This window comes from Pelmatolapia mariae, linkage group LG12 (assembly GCF_036321145.2).
Source record: "Pelmatolapia mariae isolate MD_Pm_ZW linkage group LG12, Pm_UMD_F_2, whole genome shotgun sequence".
NCBI classification, from domain to species: Eukaryota; Metazoa; Chordata; class Actinopteri; order Cichliformes; family Cichlidae; genus Pelmatolapia; species Pelmatolapia mariae.
The window spans coordinates 21,662,308-21,682,958 of record NC_086237.1 but is presented as its reverse complement, the minus strand read 5'-3'; the positions used below and the strand labels follow the sequence as shown (position 1 = coordinate 21,682,958).

The 20,651-nt window shown below is 39.9% G+C and overlaps 2 protein-coding genes and 1 pseudogene across 5 annotated transcripts; 1 reads left to right on the top strand and 2 right to left on the bottom strand.

Moving 5' to 3' along the window:
- Positions 1-2,460: 2,460 nt before the first annotated feature.
- Positions 2,461-9,729, bottom strand: LOC134638266 (kinesin-like protein KIF2A; annotated as a pseudogene).
- A 1,553-nt stretch (positions 9,730-11,282) lies between these two features.
- LOC134638497 (uncharacterized) lies at positions 11,283-16,230 on the top strand. Of its 2 annotated transcripts, XM_063489176.1 has the most exons (13): positions 11,283-11,531; positions 11,881-11,918; positions 12,216-12,300; positions 12,398-12,488; positions 12,626-12,714; positions 12,801-12,928; positions 13,023-13,074; positions 14,077-14,174; positions 14,276-14,412; positions 14,496-14,561; positions 14,749-14,795; positions 14,961-15,109; positions 15,823-16,230. In XM_063489176.1, exons 2-13 carry the CDS (start codon positions 11,894-11,896, stop codon positions 16,143-16,145), a joined length of 1,290 nt encoding a protein of 429 aa, XP_063345246.1. In that variant the 5' UTR covers positions 11,283-11,531; positions 11,881-11,893; the 3' UTR covers positions 16,146-16,230. The 2 variants fall into 2 exon arrangements, with proteins under 2 accessions (XP_063345246.1, XP_063345245.1); XM_063489175.1 differs by having other exon boundaries at positions 11,283-11,918.
- A 139-nt stretch (positions 16,231-16,369) lies between these two features.
- LOC134638499 (uncharacterized) lies at positions 16,370-20,380 on the bottom strand. 3 transcript variants are annotated; one of them, XM_063489178.1, is made up of 9 exons: positions 20,072-20,380; positions 19,662-19,962; positions 19,543-19,578; positions 19,386-19,433; positions 19,210-19,253; positions 18,444-18,636; positions 18,201-18,333; positions 17,218-17,325; positions 16,370-16,714 (listed from the first exon to the last, which is right to left on the bottom strand). In XM_063489178.1, exons 6-9 carry the CDS (start codon positions 18,500-18,502, stop codon positions 16,370-16,372), a joined length of 645 nt encoding a protein of 214 aa, XP_063345248.1. In that variant the 5' UTR covers positions 18,503-18,636; positions 19,210-19,253; positions 19,386-19,433; positions 19,543-19,578; positions 19,662-19,962; positions 20,072-20,380. The 3 variants fall into 3 exon arrangements, with proteins under 3 accessions (XP_063345248.1, XP_063345249.1, XP_063345247.1); XM_063489179.1 differs by having other exon boundaries at positions 19,210-19,962; XM_063489177.1 differs by lacking the exons at positions 19,210-19,253; positions 19,386-19,433; positions 19,543-19,578; positions 19,662-19,962; positions 20,072-20,380 and having other exon boundaries at positions 18,444-18,704.
- Positions 20,381-20,651: the final 271 nt, after the last annotated feature.

Below are 20,651 nucleotides of genomic sequence, written 5' to 3'. Positions count from 1 at the left end.
CCTTCCGCTACTTCAGAGATCTGTTCGGCATCAAGCCAGATGACTACCTGGTAAGACTAAAACCTGGCAGACCTTGCAGGTCATTATTTGTGTTCATGCTCATAATCCAGACCTCAGCTCAGTCTGGATCACCACCTCATTTGTATGGAGCCATGCCGCAGGAAGCAAATCTAGTGCACTCTCATTTCTCAGCACAGCAACTGAAATTAACCTGCTGGTTCTATTCAAGGGGGTAAAAAAAAAGGTCATTTTAAGTTTTTGCTGTCAAGACTTAAAGGAAAAAAAGGAGATTTAAGAAAATATGCTGAGTCACTTCCTGTCACTGGCTGCCTGCCCAGTATTTCGCTGCACAAACTCACACTGCTGTTTATGAGATTAAACAGAGATAATTTTTTATAAATTAGTGAGATCTATGAAATTGGATTTTGATGTTTTACCCGCTCCAGCCTTGATGCAAAGCTCAGCTAACTGCTTGCTAGGTGCTATAACTTCACATTCAACGTAAGGTGTTACAGGGGCATAAATGCTGAAATCGCGTCATTTTAAGGGTGTTGCTAGGCGGTTGCCAGTCTACGTAATGACGTAGATGCATTTTTAAGATGTTCTACGTACCAAGTTTGATTTCTCATCTCCCTGGTTGTGTAGGAGGAGTGAGCAGCCAAAGAAACAAACACACAGGCTGAGATTTCCTGCGTTACAGCGAGATTCACCTGGGTCTTACATGCACACGTCACAAACTGACATAGATAATCAGTTGTAAGTCTGATTTAAAAAAAGAGAGAATTCCTCGTTATTTTTGTCTGTCGGGAATTTCTTTCCACCAACTAAATGCTGACTAATGTAGAATCCAATAGGTTGAGTAATGCTGCAGTCCCCAGGTGGGTGAAGTCAAGGCAAAACATTGGGGTGGTGGAGATACTGGAGCTAATAATGACAGAGCATGTGCCCTCATTAGCACAGCTGTAATCCTCACACATGCAGTGATTTCCCAGCAGACTCACAGGCACACATTTTGACATTTAGACAGAAGCATTTTGTGTGATTCATGTTTTTGTTTTTGCTCGTTTGCACGTGTTATTGTCTGTGAAAATATTCCCTGGCTGAAGTCTTTGGTGTTCATTTCAAACGTTTGACAGCACTAATTTCATGCTAAATTGATACTCTACCTTTTTATAAATAAAATTAGATTTCAAAAAGGTGTGATTTCCTCTGACCTGTGTCCTGCTGTGGCGGCATCTTCCTGCGTTCCTTATGCCTCGAAGTCTTTCCTAAACCCATCAGGCTGCATTGTTCCTTTTGATGGCCAGATTCTTTTCTGCATAAATGAAAAACAAAAAGCTCCAGAAGAGAGTCGGAGATTAAAAAGTTATTTCAAGGCCGAAGAGGGATGACGGCGTAAGGCCCGCCAGCGTTGAGGAGTAGTGCTAATGACTGATGTCCTTGAGGTGATGATGAATTCATTCAGGCGGAGGCCACACTGCGGGGTCTAATTAAGAGAGAATGTGGACACGCATATACAGCCAGCCTCAGTGCAAATGCAATAAAGTGCGGATGTGTTTGTGCCGGTAACGCAACGTGACTGTGGATGGTCATCAAGTGGAAGAGTCTCTGGAGAGGGAGAGTAGATGCCTCCAGTGTTTCTCTCTTTTGAAAATGTGGCTCTCATAATGCACTGATTAATATCTAACACTTCTCTACAGTCTTGCGGGTTCTCCCTTGTATGTAGATGGGCACTGCTGGACGGAGGCTCTCGTTTCTTAGCAGGAAGATTCACATGTCCGTGGGCGCCTATAAAGTTTGACAAACAGATAAACACTAGACTGATGTGAAGCAGAGCTGGCATTAATGGAACAATAAAACAAATGTAGACATGGTTCTGCTTTCTCCGATAAGCATGTGAACAACTGTAGACTTTGGGGCTGATTTTTTATTACAAAAGCGGCCCTCCAATTTTGTGGCACCAGCCGAAGCACCTTTATCTGTTTCCTGCTCTGCTGCGTGCAAAGCTAGGATCATAAAGAGTTGATTTGTGAATTTGATGTATTAAATATGAAATGTTTATGGCTCTCTTCCTCAGTACTCCCTGGTAAATGAGCCTCTGATTGAGCTGGTCAACCCCGGGGCCAGCGGCTCTCTCTTCTACCTGACCAGCGACGATGAGTTCATCATTAAAACCGTTCAGCACAAGGAGGCCAAGTTTCTCCAGAGGCTGCTACCAGGATACTACATGGTGAGAAATTTAATGTTACTTCATTACAGTTCATGATGGCATGTGAAAATTCTTGCTGATTGGTGTCTAAAACCCGCTTGGTGTTAAATTAGTGATTACTCATGAGATGCTTCAGAGGCAAAAATGAGATGGAGTGAAAATGTCCTTTAGCTCCTGCACTAGGAGCCTGAAAAGCAATTCAACTTGACTGAGGACAATGGTAGCTGCATAGATAAAAGTCCAACATTCGATCAGTTCATTTTGTTTTTATTTATTGCATCCACATTCTGTTTGACATCACAAGATTGGCAGTGAAGCATGGAGTTTACATGGTGCTTTTCCAAGTTTTCCACGTGCTTGCGTAAGGCTTGCTTCTCCTCCTGCAGTGAACGGAATGACTTCACTTCATCTGTTGAGGAGAGCAAAAGCATTTCACACATTTAAAAGATGTAGCAGGAGGGCTGTATTCTATTGTTAAGTGATGTGCGTGTAAGTTTCGGGCATACCTCGGAGCTTAGTGAAGATTTCTATGTTTCGCTCTAGGATCTGCTCCAGCTGCGTGGCGCGAGACTCCAAGTCAAAAATCCACCTCCTCCGTCATCTCTAGCAGCACCTTTTGATCTTCCAGCCACCGGATAGACTCCTGCTCAGAGAAGAACAAAGAAGTTATAAATTCACTGTCAGGAGCTGCAATTTATCTGGATTCATACAAGTATGTATGAGAAAAAGAAAGAAACAAGGAGAGCTGGAGTGTTTTCTAACCTGGAAAACAGCTCTGTGGTCCTCTAGTAGGACCTGCTCCTCCATCTCCACCAACTGTGACACGGCCTCATGGAAGGTGAAGAGCTGAGGAGACACTTCTTCCTCCTGTGTTTACAGATCCAGCAGCAAGATCCAGATTTAAACAAAGGAGATCAGGCATTTTTAAATAGCTACTTCTAAACTATGGCTTCTTTCCCTTTATACGTCACGATGTCTCCAACAAACAAATATTCTTGAAACTTGAGTAAAAACCCATGTTTATTATTTGGGTTTTAAACCAGACTGAGTTCTTCCATTTGTGTTATTATTATATTATCTCACTTTTTTGTATGATGCATTTTAGTCAAAAATCTAATTTTCTTAAAATTCTTAAATTAAATGGACTTAACAAAAAGCTACAGCACAGAGATCATTTCTGAAATCTGGTTATCAGTGGACCTCACCTTCATCACTGATAAATAAAAGTTTGAATGTTAATCCAAAAAGAAAACACTTGGGGTGGTGTAGGGGTAGTGAAATACGTGGCAGCTGTGATATGGTAAATGGGCTGGTACTTATTTAGTGCTCATATACCAGTATCTTGCACTGATTGCACCTTGTAGGAGCCAGGGACTGAACTACTGCAGCTGCAGCAAGTTCCAGATGCAAACAGTCTGATTTGTGCTTCAAAGAATCAACTGTGAGCACTTACATTCTGCTCACAGAGAAGTTTGAGTTCGTCTCTTTGTGGTGAGATGCTCAGCCACTCTTCATCCAAGAGATCCAGCTGGTTGACAGCATGGATATTGGGGCGTCCCCCTTCCATCACTTGGTTGGGGTCCACCGTTAGCTCCTTTACCCTGCAGACCAAAAGAAGAAATAAAGAAACGCATCAGATCGCAGCGACCACAGGTCAGACCTGTTTTTAACCAGGCTGATGTTTGGTTTGCGGTTCATGGTTTGTACAGCATGGCAGCTTCATGACAGCAGTGATGTCATGCACAGGCACAGATGACAATGCTCAATTTCCAGATATCAGTTTTCATGGAGTCTGGGTGTTCAGAGCTCATGTTTAACTAGGCTCTCACAGAGCTGATGAGGGATTACAGCACTGTACCCAACCTGCAGGTGCCAGGGCCAATTAATTAGGACTACGGCCGGGATAAGGGATTACCCGCTGAGTGTTTGGCTCAAACAAAAGCTCACCGTGGATGCATTTGCCAAACAGCTAAAAGTCGAGTTTTGCACCAGCATTCTGACTTATCACACCCAGCTATCGCAGTTATCCCTGACATCCGGGGCATGAACAGCGATGAAACAACAGAGCAAATAAAAGACACACCCACACAGACAGACAGACATATTGTTCTTCAGGATTTAGCAACACAATTTAAAAAAAAAAAAAGTTTTGTCTACAGTTCAGATCAAAGTCAAAGCAGGGATGAAAAGATGAATCACATCAAAACATGCAGATGAAAAACAGAAAGGGGAAGACGGGAAGCGTAGCGCAGTGAGGAGCTGATAAATGAGCTCATGGGTGTGTTTTATAATGCATTAGATACACAAAGGGACAGCATGCACTGTGTGTATTTGTGCGTGTGGTGCTGTGTTTTGGGAAGTGCTTGACCTGCTGGGAGAGGTAGCAGCAAAGTCATCATACTAAAAGGTATTGGTGGGCGAGTGCTCAGGGCGGCTTCCCTGACCGCTCTGGGAGAAGGGGATGTCTGACGGACTAATCCCAAACTCCTTCACTCTACACAGCCATCATACCAGCACACAGAGCAGCAGAGGGCGGGAAACAAGAAGGAAAGAAAGTAGGAAAAATAAGGGAAGAGGATACAAGAGTCAGAACGAACAAGAGTAAGCAGAGAAATTTGGAGCAGTACAGCTAATTTCAGATTCTATAAAAGCCACTGGACATTACAGAGGAATCCAAAAGAGCTAAAATTTCATAAAGGTGAATAATCCAAGAAGTTCCTGTAGCAAGAAGATACTGTCCAAATCACTGGAGTGGGTTATCTCAACCCCACCTGTTAGCGTAGCGTAGTGTAGTGTGTTGAGTGTGTTCTCACAGGATGTCATCCCAGGAGAAATGGTTGCAATCTGGAGGAAGAAACAGAATATGTCATTCAGATTTATTTCATATTTATTAACCTGTGGAAGAGATGTGATAACATGGCCAAAGACTGTTTATGAAGACAGAGGACTGACCATGCATGTGCGTGAGTTTTCCCCAATAAAGGAGTCTCTGAGGACCTGGGTGAGCTTACTGGCTCTGAATGGCGTATGGGGCTTGTTACGACCCAGAGCTCTGATACACTCCTGAAACAACAAGAGAGACATCCTTGGTAAAATAAAAATAAAAAAAACAAATGGAAAAGTATACATGACATTTCTTTGTTATTTTACAAATCAACAGAAAAAACTAAATGAAGTGGTAGCCAACACTTAGGAGTCAGCTACTCAGCTATCCCTTCACTGCATGCAGACCTTCAGGGCTAACAAGCTTTTGTTGATCTCTGCTCCCTCCAGACCAGTCTGCCGGTCAGCGCTCCATGTATCCGCCCCCCTCTCATTGCCCGCAAGATCGATGAGGGATAACTTTCCATGCATCTTCCCCTTCCTCCGGAGAATGATCTGGAATACGGCGTGGCTGCGAGACGAGTGAGCGTTGGCTGACGTCTGCCCTGATGTTCTTTTGGGGGGTGATCAAGATGATGAAGAAGAAGAAGCAGCAGCGAGGGCAAAAAATTAATAACTTTAGGAGAAGGAAAAACATCCTCAAAGAACATGAATATTGTGCTAGACGACGTCTGCATGACAATAAACGAGTTTCAGATTTTTGATCTGATCACTGATCAAATACAAGAACTCAAAGTCTCGGGATTCCTGAGAAAGTTCCTGCTGTCATACCTGCAGCTGTTTCCCACTTCAATTAGTTTCAGGACATCCTCTGTGCACTTGACCTCCTTCTCCTGCAGCCCCACCACCTGCACTTGCCGTTTCCCATCCTCCAGTACCCTCAGCTTAGCTTTATGTTCCAGCAGGTCAAACACCTACAAACACAGTTCTGTCAGCATTAAATAAAATCTCTCCTTAAGAAAAAAATAAGAAGGAAAAAAATGATCACACATCACTTGCCTTCTCACTGTATATTTCAAAGAAAGCTGCGTACACTTGTAGATCTAACTTTTTGTAGCTGGGTTCCTTCAACATGAGAAATACATCCCGAGCTGCATAAAAACACATGAGAGATCGAATTCCAAAACAGATCCAACTTATCCTTCAGTCAACAAAGCGCTACATCTGATGTGCTTACCAGCTAATGCATAAATTCCTTTGGAGCAGTCTTGGTTTTTCCCAGAGAAATCGCCACCCTTAGTCTGTGACACAATGAAAAAATAAACATATACAAGTTCAAATGTATTTTATACACAAATTATATAAGATGCACTCCAACTACAAGGATAAAAGTCTTCTGTTTTCTTAAAGGCACATTAATTGTAACTCACATGTGTTTTTCCACTGCCTGTCTGTCCGTAGGCAAAGCAGGTGGCCATGCCTCTCTCAAAAATGGTTTCCACAAGAGGTCTGGCTGTGAACCTGCAGGAGAAGACAAAACACAGTCATGTGCTACTCCATCCCCAAATTTATACATAAAATACTAACAATTAATTCAATTGTTTGTTAGTCACCTTTCTTCTGACTAAAGGAATTATATTAACATGTAAAAAAACAGATTTCAGTTTTTTATTATCTATGAATTTGCAACTTGAAATTGTCAAACTGTGGCTATTATTTGAATTAGTTTGGTTTAGTAACAATGCAAATAGATACAGTCTTTTGTAGTACGTTTCTAAATGATTAAAAAAAAACAATCACAATCAACACATTTCGGTCCAATTCCGCTGGCCGAGCGGCCAGGTCGCACCCCTCAATGAGTGTGGCTGCGCTGATCCAGGGTTTCCTCCCCCTAGCCAGTAATTTGTGGCAAAACACTGACTTGTTCATTTGTAGTTTGTGCATCAGAAACCGTTTTTTTTTTTCCAGACATAGCTGTCTGCAAACATCTCTCAAAACTAAGCTAAGACAAACACTGCAAATACTGGAAAGTCTGGTTGTTCTTGATTGTGCGCCATTGCTTGGCAGAGACTCTCCGCCTGTGTCTTTGGTCGGCTTATCGTGTGCTGCATCACATAATCTGAATCTGACTTGAAATTGAATAAATCTAACAGCTCAGATGTCGCTTCGGGTCACAAACCTGTAAACCATCTCGTTTGTGGTGCTGTCGTCAAAGACGTAGTCAAAACGGAAGGTCTGGTTCTCCAGGTAGCGGGTCAGGTCCACTTTTTGTTTAGGTTCATGAACCATCACCACATCCTTACTGGGAATGGTGATCACATCCAAATCCTTCATGGACAACTCTGAAACACAGCAGAGGCGACACTTTCAAATACAACAATATAAAAAAGTACTTAGCACGTAGCATGAGGCGAAACTCATCAAAGACCTCACCTTTTTTGTTGAGTGGACGTTTCCTCACACAAACGCATATTCTGTGCTCTTCAATCTGGACAGTGCAATGAGAAGGACATTTATTAAACTTTGGATGAAGGTCAATTCTTACCGATCAGGAGCGAAGAAGAATTTTCACCAGGTCTGCTCTGGCCAGGGGCCGGTAGTCTAGACTGGCTCGGAAATCTCGGATCATGTACATGATCTCATAGTTGGGGATGGTGGTGTCCACCTCCTGAAGGACAGAGACAGACAACATGACAATTATTCTCATGTCAAATAGATACTCACTTCAATGTAATCAACTCTATGGCAAAAAGAAAAAAAAAAAAACGAACATCAGTGTACCTGAGCTCTTTTCTTCCTGAGCTCCTGCTGCTGAAGCCGGCGTCTTTCTCTTTTCTCTTGAGGTTTTTCCTCCTCCTTCACGCAGTTTGACTTCCTTCGTGCTGCCATTTAGAAAAGAAAAACAATAATTCTCCCACCTTTCACATCATGTATCAACAGCTTTCTCTTCCTCTTTCATCTCGCTTACAATATGTCACTTCTACTACTTTCCCAGCGTCTTCTATCAGCTTTCCTTTCTGTTGGCCTCTATTTAAACAGCAGAGAAACCTTGGGCTGGCTCCAACAAAGCAGAGCAGTGATACAGCTACTATACACCAGGATGTAGCGGCTGGCACACAGTGTCTCCCACATAACATTAGCTGATTGCTCTACATAACCAACAAAAGGCCTTTTGCAGCACTGTGTTTCAAAACCTCTTTGTTTTTGTTTTTTTTGTTTTTATTTGTGTCCTCAAACACAACAGGACATGTGACCTCTGAAAGGAAAATTAAAAAAACAAAGACAAAACCAAAAAACACTTACAATGCAGGATATGTGCCTTGCATTACTGTTTTAATCCAGTCTGATTACAGTAAGAGGCTGTTTCAAATCAAGAAAGTCTTAAGAAGGTTATTCCAAAGCTCCCAGCACCACACCCCCAGATTAGTTTTGTTTCAGGTCAATCAAACTATTAGTCACCATTATAAAGGAACACAAGTTAGCAAACATGTGAGTAAAAGCCATTTTTAATTCAGTGCGGAGTTCATCAAAACTGTGTTATTCGATTAGCTCGGCTCAATGCTCGCCGCTGCAGCCCCAGCTTCCCGCTGCAAAGCCCTGCCCGAGCCCTGTGACACAGTCCTGGCCTCCTGCTGGCTCCAGTCCCTGAGAACCCAGACTATCGGAGCAGAGGGATTAATAATCTGCTCTAATCTGTGAGGAGAAGATGAACTGGGTCAGCACCGGGACAAGAAATATAAGAGGAACTCAGCACCGTTACTGCTTATGGGCTATTCAGTCTGTGTGGAGGGGAGCTGAGGGGGTGAGGAGGGGGGACAAGGCATTCACATCATCCTCTCAGCTTTCCAAATGACAGCGAGCACTTTGAATAAAAGGCTATCATTGCTGTCTGAGCCCAGAGACGTAACACACATTACCGCAGGCTCTTCCACGTGTGTGCCCGTGTGTGACTCAGCAGAAACCAGACACACACACACACACACACACACAAAAAGCAGCACAGCCAAACGACACCACAATTTTTTCCCCTCCTAATACCCAGAAAGCCAGTCTGCTGGATGGATTGTGAGTGTGCTGCTTCTTGTCCACACAACAGCTCTGAGCAGTACGTGGCAGACATTTGGCTGCGCGATCTTCTTATTTGACTAGCGGTCTATCGGACTCTATTGGAAACTATCAGAATCACTGTGAAGCACTGAGGACAGGGGTAACATGCAGGTGATACATACAAAGCTGTCCAAACTCCTTTCTGGATAGCGGCTGATGTGAGGACTCTGTGATGAACATGTGGTCAACAAAGACATGACATTAAAAGATTTTGATGATATGCTTTTGTGCGATCGATGCATTTTTACTAACGCTGACAGTACATTTGGATTACAAAAAAGAAAAAATCTTATATGGATTATACTTCACATTTGCATGAGGGATTAGTCTAGAAGCTTTTGGCCAACTGCTTAAAACTGGTTTCTTGAAATGATAATTTTCTTGACGAATGTCATGATTGTTACCGTTCTGTAGCTGCTGCTGTGTCTGGGCCTGAGTGGGCTGTGCAGGCTGCTGCGATGGAGGAGGTGGAGCAGGCTCTGGCTGCTGAGGCTGTGGAGGTCTGGCCCGGGTTGGAATTGCTTAAGACACAACAACACAAAGATTAAAATACAAATATCTCTGATCCAAATGCCACTACCAAGCAACATTGACAGCAAAAAAAAAAACAACAACCCTAAAATAAATAAATGAATGAATATTAAAAAGGAGGAAGGAGAAGGAAAGAAAAAACAAAAGATAATAATAGTAATAATAATAATAATAATAATGAATAAAAAACTCAGAATATGTTTACTTTGGTCAAATTTGTTAGCACAACAAACGTGGATGGTTCACGTGTACTGAAACTATAAGGCTGTGAGTGTTATATTTGTATTTCAGAAAAATGCTTTCTTATAAGGAAGCAGCTGAAAGTTGTGGGTCGTTCTGTATATAAATGGATTAGTCCGTATTTATCTATTTATCTTTTCTTTCTTTTTCTTTTTTTTAAAAAAAAACACCGGGTGTCCGTACTGATGCACCACCAAAGGGATTTGTGTCTCCTCCTTGTAGCTTTTTCTTGTTTGCTAAAAGTGTAAACGACTACACTGGAGCCACTATGTTTGCATTGGAGAACATATTCTATTAAACTATCTAATTTTACATTTAAACAACTACTGCCTGCCCACACTACAGTACTGTTTGGCCCGTGTTTGATGCTTGCCATGAAATGAGTATGACAAGAAGCTTTTATGAGACCATAGGTGCATAAATGCAAAAACGGCATATATGTGGATATAAATGAAAAGCTAATGTCAAGAAATAAAAATGATATGATGCTTTTATAAATGCTTAAAAAGTTAGTTGTTCCTGCACTCAAAAAAGTGAAATTGGGTGGTTATTGCATTTACAAACCTCTAACATGTGATTTGAACAAAATTAATTTATGTTTCCAAGATGAACGTAATTAAAACATATACGATCTGCATAAAATTTATCAACTTAGCACCTCTTAAATTTATTCTTGTTCAGATGACATGATAAAATCTAACAAGAGTGGTTAGTTGCCTTAAAGACTCGCGATATCACAAGATCACACGTGATTTTAACCACAGGAGACAGGAAAGCACATGGTTTGCTTCGCCTTCATCTTGGAAAGGTAAGAGTGAATCTGTCTTCATCCATCCAAATGAAAATACTTTTTGCGCATTTTAGGACATCGTCAGGTCTCAGGAAAAAAGTTGTCAGGTATCAGTCTCACACGAAAAATTGTCAGGTCTCAGGAAAAAAGGTGTCAGGTCTCAGGAAAAAAGTTGTCAGGTATCAGTCTCACACGAAAAATTGTCAGGTCTCAGACTCACATGAAAAAATGTCAGGTCTCAGACTCACACGAAAAAATGTCAGGTCTCAGACTCACACGAAAAAATGTCAGGTCTCAGAATCACACGAAAAAATGTCAGGTATCAGGCTCACACGAAAAATTGTCAGGTCTCAGACTCACATGAAAAAATGTCAGGTCTCAGACTCACACGAAAAAATGTCAGGTCTCAGACTCACACGAAAAATTGTCAGGTCTCAGAATCACACGAAAAAATGTCAGGTATCAGGCTCACACGAAAAATTGTCAGGTCTCAGACTCACATGAAAAAATGTCAGGTCTCAGACTCACACGAAAAATTGTCAGGTCTCAGAATCACACGAAAAAATGTCAGGTATCAGGCTCACACGAAAAATTGTCAGGTCTCAGACTCACATGAAAAAATGTCAGGTCTCAGACTCACATGAAAAAATGTCAGGTCTCAGACTCAGACGGAAAAATGTCAGGTCTCAGAAAATCTTCCTGCAGGTGGCGCTGTTGTCATGTCCCATCCGAATTGATTTCCAAATACGTCATCAACGTGTGACAGTGGGAGAGCGCAAGGTTATTGACCTCACCGGAGTTTTACGCGGTCCAGGCTCCTAACGACACAAGGTAAGTTTAACTTTTTCTCCCTTTTGTTCATATTTTTGCCACAGTTGTGTGATATTAAGTTGCGGTTATGTTGTGAAAGTTACATATCAAAGAAGGAAATCTAGTTTTGTACGAAACCAAATCAGCACTATTCTTGTCTGGCCAATTCGTTCTAGCTAGCGACAGCGGTGGTGAAACGTGATTTAAATTTAAACTGTTTAGTAATTGCTTTTTATACGTTTCAGCAAATGGACAAGCTGAAAGCTTACGAGCAGCCTGCATCCTTTCTCTCGCTGTTTTCTCTTTTCTATATTTCTACTGTTGAGATATTTTGTGATCCTGATATGTATTTTTCTGTTGTTGTTTTTAGACTTTTCTGCAATATGTCATCTGACGATGATGAAAGGAGTATCCGACTCTGGCTGGTTCTTATGACTGTACCAAAAATACTTTTTTTTTTTTTTTTTTAAAGAGCATTAAAAATAAATGACGAAAGTACAACTTATTTATAAACTACTGTTCACCTCTTTCATATCAAAGAAGTGTATATTTTGCTACACATTTTATTTGCGGGCACTGAATAGACGCTGCTTTTAGTATAACTGCCACCTAAAAAGATTTAGTAATTTACTGGTTAATTACTTATGTTCAGTGTAAGAGGTGGGTGATCAATTAGACTGTTGTTGTTACACTTAACCTTTCAAGATACGATGATAATAACATTGTTCAACAAAGGCTTAAAACAAAAGGAAATCAGCTGTGTACTCAATTCATATGGGCATAAAATAAGGTAAGTCTGCATTTCAACAGTTTCCATGACAACTCTCTAAAATTACAAAACATGCAGTTTTCCTTTAATATAATGTAAGTCTGTTGTCTTTTAACAGTGAGAGGCATCTGAGACGAGTTTTAAAACTTCTAGGGTTGAAGCGAAGATGCCCCCAACGACCTTTTACTGAAATCCACAAAGCAGTGGAGGTAAGCGTTAAAACATCAGTGAAAAAAATACATATTTTCCTGAAGTCTGTGTTAGGAGCTATTGTAGAAACAATAAATGTTATTTTCTGTAGTTATTTAAAAAAGCCCATTCAATTAATTGTTTGTTTGTTTTTTAGAGTGAGATGAAACAGTGGTCTCCTGAACAAGGAATCAGGGCAATGGTAAAGCGGGTAAGGGATGTCAGAGGAGTGCGGCCTTGTTACAGGTTGGTTTCCATAGTGTGTACTCAATACAATCAAGTATTCTCTTGTTTTACTGTTGAGCTCAGAGTAAAATCTATTGTTACTGTAGAGACGATGTTGCTAATATAATGAGGGATATGGATGCAAGTGGTCTTCAGAGGAGATCTCCTGGAAAGAAGAAAATTCCCCGTCGGAATTACATCAGCCGTGGTCCAAATGACACCTGGCACATTGATGGTATTTATTTTATCTTTTCAATTAACCTTCCTGTCATGTTTTGATGGTACTTCTGTCGAAACAAATTGTAATTTTTATTTGTTGTTTCATATAGGCAATGATAAACTGAAGTTCTTTGGAATGTGGATACATTTGGGGATTGATGGGTAGGTCTGAATAAGATAAGATAAGATAAGATAAGATGACCTTTATTAGTCCCACACGTGGGAAATTTGTTTTGTCACAGCAGGAAGTGGACAGTGCAAAAGTTATGAAGGACAATTAGAATAAAATAAAATAAGAATAAATACAGTACACAACTGTACAGAATAGAATAAAAATAGAATACTATGGCATTCGCTACTTAATTTATTATATTCAGTGATAGTACAAAGTTGCTTCAAGATAAGGATGTGAGGTAAACTGAGGTGTTATCTCTCCTGAGTAGTCTAGGGCAGGGATGGGCAACTCCAGGCCTCGAGGTGCCGGTGTCCTGCAGGTTTTAGATGTGTCCTTGATCCACAGCTGATTCAAATGGCTAAATTACCCTCACAACATGTTTTGTAATTCTCCAGAGGCCTGGTAATGAACTAATCATTTTATTCAAGTGTGTTTACCCAGGGTGATATCTAAAACATGCAGGACATTGGCCCTCGAGGTCTGGAATGGGCCAAGCCTGGTCTAAGGGACCAAGATAAAGTATGAATAGTGAAGGAGGATTCAAGATGGCATTTTTTAAAAGGTTTATTTCTTGCTAGTCCATTTCAGACTGGCAGTTAATTTCAGGGAGGGCCAAGAACAACACAATAAATAAAACATCCCTGATATAAAGTAAACAGAATTTAACTCCAAAGAAAATAAAATGTACAATTTACGATAATCTACCTAACCAACACATAAACAGGAGAATACAAGGGATTACAAAACAAAAGGCAGCTCTCTCCTCGCATCAGTCTGAACACAGTCAAGGGTCACATTCAATTCCAAAGGCATGTAAGCCTACACAACTATGGCAGTCAAAATGGCCGGAGGAACCAGAAACAACGCCTAGACAGAATACAATGGAAAACCAGAATACTCTTGGGGAATGTAACAAAAACCAAACATAGTGCCAAAACATGATTAAATCATATGTACGAGTGGCCACTTTTCAATTTCTCTCTTTTCAGATTTTCCAGGAAGGTTCTATGGCTAAAGGTGGGCACATCCAACCGCAAACAAAACTTTGTGGCCAGATACTTCTTTGAGGCTGTTCAAGAACAGGGTGGTATGCAATATACTTAAAAAAGGGGGGTTAAAAAAGATTACATTTTGGTAATAAATTTATTTTTTCATCATTCACTAATTATCTTCAGTTTGTGTCTTTAGGCTGTCCTCAAATGATTCGGGGGGACAGAGGAAAGGAGAACCTTGTTGTGGGTCAAATGCAGATGGCATTTCACATGCGAGATCTTGGGAATCAGGCATGGAGGTGCTTCAGAATGGGGACATCAGTGCACAACCAGGTATGTCTTTAAGCTGGTAAATGACTATTTCTAAAGTAACAACCTGACAACAAAACTGATAATGTCATGTTTATGTTGTTTAGAGAGCTGAATGTTTTAACAGTATTTTAAAGCGGACATGGACTAAGAAATGGCTGACAACATTTGAGGTAAAGCAAATCTTTCACCTGTAAAACCTATTAACAAAGACTAGCCATCAAAATTTCGCTAAACATACGATGGATTCGTTTATCTGAAAACACTATGCCGGAATTTTTTTTTTTGTACATCTGTACCTTTTCACTGATGAAATGCTCACCTTCACAACTTATGTCTTTTTCAAAACCACATGCTTAGGCCATGATGGAGTCTGGGATCCTTGAACTGGACAATCCTGTGCACATGTAAGTCAATATTTTTAGACATGAAAAATGATCAAGCAGCAGTATGAAAGTATGTGGTCTAGGAATGCCTTTGTTTTTTGAGTACTGATTAAAATTTAGCTTTTACATATTCTTCCTCAAAGAAGCAGATGAACATATTAAGTTTTTAATTCTCCTTTTTCATAGCAACTGCTTGCAGTACGCACACTTGCCACTGCTTCAAAGAGACTTAAAAACGGAGCAAACAGTTTGGAACACCCATGACATCCGCAAGCAACGCAATGCACCAGGTCCATTTGGGAAACCCGACCTTCTGTTTACCTCACCACCTCCTGGTATGTCATTTGAAAGTCTGTGGGGTTTTTTGTCTTTTTTTTCTTTTAACTTTCATTAGTTTACTTTTACTTTGATATAGCACTCTTCACAGGATAAAAACCACAAAGTGGCTTCACAATTATGTAAAACAGACATAAAACAGCACAATCGAACATACAGAATAAATACAATCAAGGAAACGTAATGATGCAGGCAGAGCATTCCATGACCTGGGAGCCACCGTTCTGCAAGATCTATTGCCTCTGGTCTTCTGGTGGGACTACTAACAGCCATTGATTAGATGATCACAGGCTGGGAGAGGGAGTGTGGGGTTCTATAAGATCAGAAATGTAGGCAGGAGCTTCACGATTCGGAGCTTTGAAAGTCATTACTAAAATTTTAAAATGATTTTTCTAAAATATACTGGAATCCAGTGTAATGAGTGTAAAACTGTTATAATGTGCTTTCTTTTTTGTGTCTTCCTAAGAAGCCTACTTCTAGCACAATAAGAGATTTCTGAATTTCTACTGTCAATACAAAAATGGCTTCATATTGGCACCTTTAACTAAAAATTAATCAAAATGTTTGAGTGATATTTCCATCTTTAAGTTTCTGCAATAACATCTGTAAACACTGACTGCTTATTATACAGGTTGTAGAACAGCTTTATGATTATTCATTTATTTTTAACATTCAAAGTGAACATCTTTTCAATATTGTCTTTCATTCGCAGGATATGGCAATGTGCTGCACATAGTTGACCCAGACCTTTTAGACTACGCCAAGCAATTAATCTATGAGGTGGAAGAGCCTTCACTGGTAGCAAACCAGGAATTCAGAGACATGTGCCAGAACATTTTAGAAAACAGCCAATTTCCCTGCACACCTGATGGTTGCCTTGCTGCATACCTCATGCTAGTCCAAGAGCTCACAACTGCCATGAACAGAAATGCAGTTCCTACACCTTCTACGTTTGCAGAGGCAAATGACATATACATCTTTCTGAAGAGACAGAGGATGGAAGGTGCACCAGTAAACATTTCCAATGACCAATAAAATCATACAACATTGTTTGTTAACATTTATTTATCCTTGTTTACAATCAACAGGTAATTTGAAAACTGTCTGACCAACAAAATGTACAATAAAATGTTGAAAAACAATTGACAAGGTGCCATCTTTCATAATGATTCAGTGTTTCATTTACCACAACTTTTGTTAACCCTAATGTATAACATAATTAACATTGAAAGACTTTTGAACTGCAGACTGTAGCAACATTACCACTTGTAGCCATATCGGCTGTAGCCAACTGTGTTTGTCACTGAGATGTGATAGGGCATGTGGTGGGGTTTTGGTGCAGCCAGTTCTCTTTGTTTTTTAACAATCCACGGAGCGGACCCCGTCAGGATCTCTAGATACGTGGCTCCGAGGGACCACATGTCTGTCTGGAACGAGGCCTCTTCAAACATCAGTATGCATTCAGGAGCCATGTAAAGATGTGTGCCACCAGCTGGACCAATAGCCTGGGCAGTGAACTTACTCCCTTGACGAAGCATCACAGTGTCTCTTATGTTTGCCATGCCCCAGTCTGTCAGGACTGCCTTCTTAGAAGGGTGGTGAACCTATAAGGTATACATATGAGAACTTACCAGGTTGTCTAAAATCTCACAAATGTTATCAAAACTGTCATTCCAAAGACCACAGCTCATAATTGAAAAAAAAAAAAAAACCCTCAAAGCTTTTAGCACCCAGATCACCCAATCACTGCAGATTTATTCTGAGATTGTTTATTATACCTAACATTAAAATTAACAGATTGGATAATGATCAAACACGGTTTTATAGTCCTGTGCTTTTTTTTTTTTATCCCCATTCCACTTAAGAAAGTGGTACAGACTAATAGAAAATAGAAAAATTCAGTTTGTAAAGCCTAAACTTATTACAACAGGTTTGGGAATTTTGTAGGTGTGCAACAACCAACATATTAAAGAAACAATGTAAGGCTTCTTACTTTTAAAAAAGTCCTTTATATGAATATGCCAGAACAGTTCCTCATTGTTGAAATGTAGTGTTTAATAGACTGAAGAGAATAAAGTTAAATAAAGAAAAATTCAGTATGGCTTACCATGACATTTGCTGGCTTTATATCCTGGTGAATGATTCTCTGTGCATGGATGTACTCTACTGCCATGGATAAGTCCAGTGATATGAAACCGGCATCATCCCCTTCAAGCTATCAAGACAATATATAATGTTAATAAAACAATGCATAGCCAGGTGTGACAATCTAACATGTCTACCACTGGAAATGTATTACTTCAAATAGGATTAGTATTCAAATGCAATTGCAATTTCAATTAAAGCTGCAAGCAGCGTTATGAGGGCCCTCGCACCCCATCGTGTCGAGCCACGCCCGACACCTAAAACCAGCACGTCTGATCTGATGTCACATTGATAGAATTCATGCATTTAACCACCAGCCAACATTTCATCTCATTCAATAATAATAATAATAATAAGAAGAAGAAACGGAGCAGATACAATAGGGCCTTCGCACTCTCAGTGCTCGGGCCCTAATAAACTACAATGGGACCTAAGACCAACAAAGTCAATGTTTGGAAGTGACCATCAAAAATCCCTGATTGCAGTCCTCTTGTAAAACTGTAAGCAGAGGTGAATGGTGTGTGTGAGCAAGGTGGCCAACAAATCTGACTCAGTTACACCAGTCCTGTCTGGGGACTGGACCAAAATCCCTGAAAAATATTGTAAGAATATTGTAGAAGAAAACCTAAAATGTCTGAACTCATCCAAGTAAAAAAAAGCAATTCTACCAAAATAGTAAAGAAGCTTATTATTAAAAAGTTAAGATTATTATTTTACTAAGTTCATACTTTTCTGGCATTTGGCAATTAAAGATCATTTTTGTAATTCTAAATGGTTGAAAACATGAGAGAAAAAAAAATTAATCAGTCTTTTTATATGTTGTACGCAAAGATGGTTTCAAGTACATATTTAAACAAATGCCAGCAATAAGAAGTTCTTTTTTAATATGATGGTATTAAGATTATTCACAAAATGTATTAAATATAAAATTATGAGTATTGGTACCTTCACCAAGCAGCTGTCTGTGTGAAGCACTTGCTGCAGGGTTGCGCCATGAATGTATTCAGCTGCCAACAAAAAGCAGGACTCAGTGCGGGCAACTGCCATGAGTCTGACGATGTTGGGGTGAGACAGTCTCCTAATAAAACAGAAACATGTCCGAATAAAAAAAACAAAATAGAGGCATTACAGCTTGAGGAACAATCGATTTTGAAAATGAAACAAAAAAAAGTGTGTCAAAGTTCTTACAGTGAAACATTTATCTCATGATGAATGTCGCTGTCCTCCATCCCTTGTTGGCCACACATGATCCTTTTAACAGCTGCTGGAGTACCATGAAAAGAACCTCTATATACCTTGCCAAATGTCCCTTCTCCCAGTAGATTGTCCTCGCTGTATGTAATTAAAGCCTCTTCCACATATGGAACACGTGGAAGATACACTTGGGGATAAAAAACACAAAGTAACATACATTAACATACAGCTACTGCTAAACATTCTTCTATTAACTGCTGGATCAGTAATATCTAGGTTTACTCCAGGAACTTGAGTACCAAATAGTGAAGAATGAAAACCTTTATTTACAATTTTGTCTGATGATATGATGTTAGCCCTAAATGGGAAATAATGCTTACATGATGGCGATTTTGGAGTTGTGTTGAAAGACTCTGCAAAATCTATCAAAAGCCCACTATTTCCAGCACCTTCAGATAGCTCTTCAGCTCCCTCCATAGCTTCTTTTGCCTCAATAACTGCATGTAGTAACATGTCTTGGCTCACTGCTCCACCTGGACCTAGAGATGACCCTACATTTTCCTCCTTCCTTTGCTTGGACTGGCTTTTCTTTCTGACTCTCCCTGTTTCAAATTCACCTGAGCTGGATGTTTCTGGATGGAAATCCTATGAACACATTCAGCCAAGATATACTTTTTGCAGGGTGCACTGTGAAAATATCCACATTTATGACAATGATAAGAAATTAATTGGTCTGTTCAAAAAGAAGCCATGGTTTTACCTGTTCTGCAACATTTTGTCCTATGAGGGTTTCAGGAAGTTCATCTGCAGAATAAGATGCATATTACAACTGTGCAATGACCAAGCATAGTAAACAAGTGTGTAAAGATTGGAGATGTAATGCAAACAAAATAAGAAGTCAATTTTAATGATTTAGTTAGATGTCCAGGCATTCACCTAAACTGCAACTTTCATCACCACCCACTTTAGTTACAGGGTCTTCATCTGTAAAATAACACATTAATTGCAATATGTCTGAATGCCCACCATAGTACGTGTACCATGTTCAATCATAACATCAAAAATATTCAATTTGGTTTGGGCAGGCACACACCTGAGATGGAACTTTGATCATCCAAACACACGACCTCTGTACAAAAAGTAAAATTATTTCATACCATACAAAATCGAGTGCTAGACAGTAGTTAATAGCAATATTGATCACTTTATTACCCAGTTGTCTTCGCCCGATGTATAGTGTTCTTTTCCACAGATGTGTAATATCAGAAACAGTTCTGTATTCTTTGTGGAAATCCTCCTTACTCCACCTGGTCCTGTCAGAATGGCAAAGAGTGAACTCACTCCCCTCAGTACGCTCTGGCCAGAAGCGTTCTTTGGCTATGGTAATTAAATCATCATAGGTTTCATGGCCTTGCAGGATGATTCGAGGTGGAGCTTCGTCCATTATTAACTTCTGGTACCGTCCACACTTTCTAAGAGTTCTTGGTTTCCACTCCATGGGAGCCATTCTGACCTAGCATCAAGGAGAAAAAGCAAAGTTTATGAAAAAATATGCCTTTTTAGAAAGTTAATTTTTAATATATTGCTGATAGTCATACACATAGCTTCACTTTTTAACTAACCTTCAATAATGATTTGCCATGGTCCAAACGTTTATCATTCAATGGAAATTGCCTTTTCTTTACTTGAGGCTGTAGTAGTTTCTTGGCTTTACCAAAGGCCTCTGCTGCACCTGTAATGGATGAAGTTGAAAGTTAATCAAACTGATCCGCAGAAAGTTCTATATTACAACTGATCTTAAAGCAAAATAATTGGGGTTTTCTTACTGAGAAATTCATTGCCACTTGTTGAAGGAGTGTCATCTGCAATATAAATAGGGCAGTGATGTGAAACATGTGGTTTATAGAATTCTACTACAATCAGACTACTGCACACTAATCTGCTTTCAAAATGTATTGCATCTATAAATAAAGTGGTTAGTCAATCATAACCTGCTAAGCATATCATGTTATATAAAGGAGATTATTTTACATGTTGTTCAAAAGTATCAAAACCTACCTGATTTTTCTGCTGTCAGAAGGTTTTTTACGTTGTTATCAAAGCCTTTTTGGGTAATCTCACCTTCAAATAAAATTTTAGAAAGTAAGGAGTTATAGCTAGACTGTAGGAGCCAAATCCTACATGAGTATCTAACTTTTAAAT

Excerpts from the sequence above, each read along its gene's own strand:
- LOC134638497 (XM_063489175.1), top strand. The coding sequence starts at position 11,759 with ATGGACAAGCTGAAAGCTTACGAGCAGCCTGCATCCTTTCTCTCGCTG. Across the intron at positions 14,562-14,748 it reads AATGGCTGACAACATTTGAG|GCCATGATGGAGTCTGGGAT; the intron begins GTAAAGCAAATC and ends CCACATGCTTAG. Across the intron at positions 14,796-14,960 it reads CTGGACAATCCTGTGCACAT|CAACTGCTTGCAGTACGCAC; the intron begins GTAAGTCAATAT and ends CCTTTTTCATAG.
- LOC134638499 (XM_063489177.1), bottom strand. The coding sequence starts at position 18,664 with ATGTTACTTTGTGTTTTTTATCCCCAAGTGTATCTTCCACGTGTTCCA. Across the intron at positions 18,334-18,443 it reads CATGAGATAAATGTTTCACT|GAGACTGTCTCACCCCAACA; the intron begins GTAAGAACTTTG and ends CTGTTTTATTAG. Across the intron at positions 17,326-18,200 it reads CAGACAGCTGCTTGGTGAAG|CTTGAAGGGGATGATGCCGG; the intron begins GTACCAATACTC and ends TTGTCTTGATAG.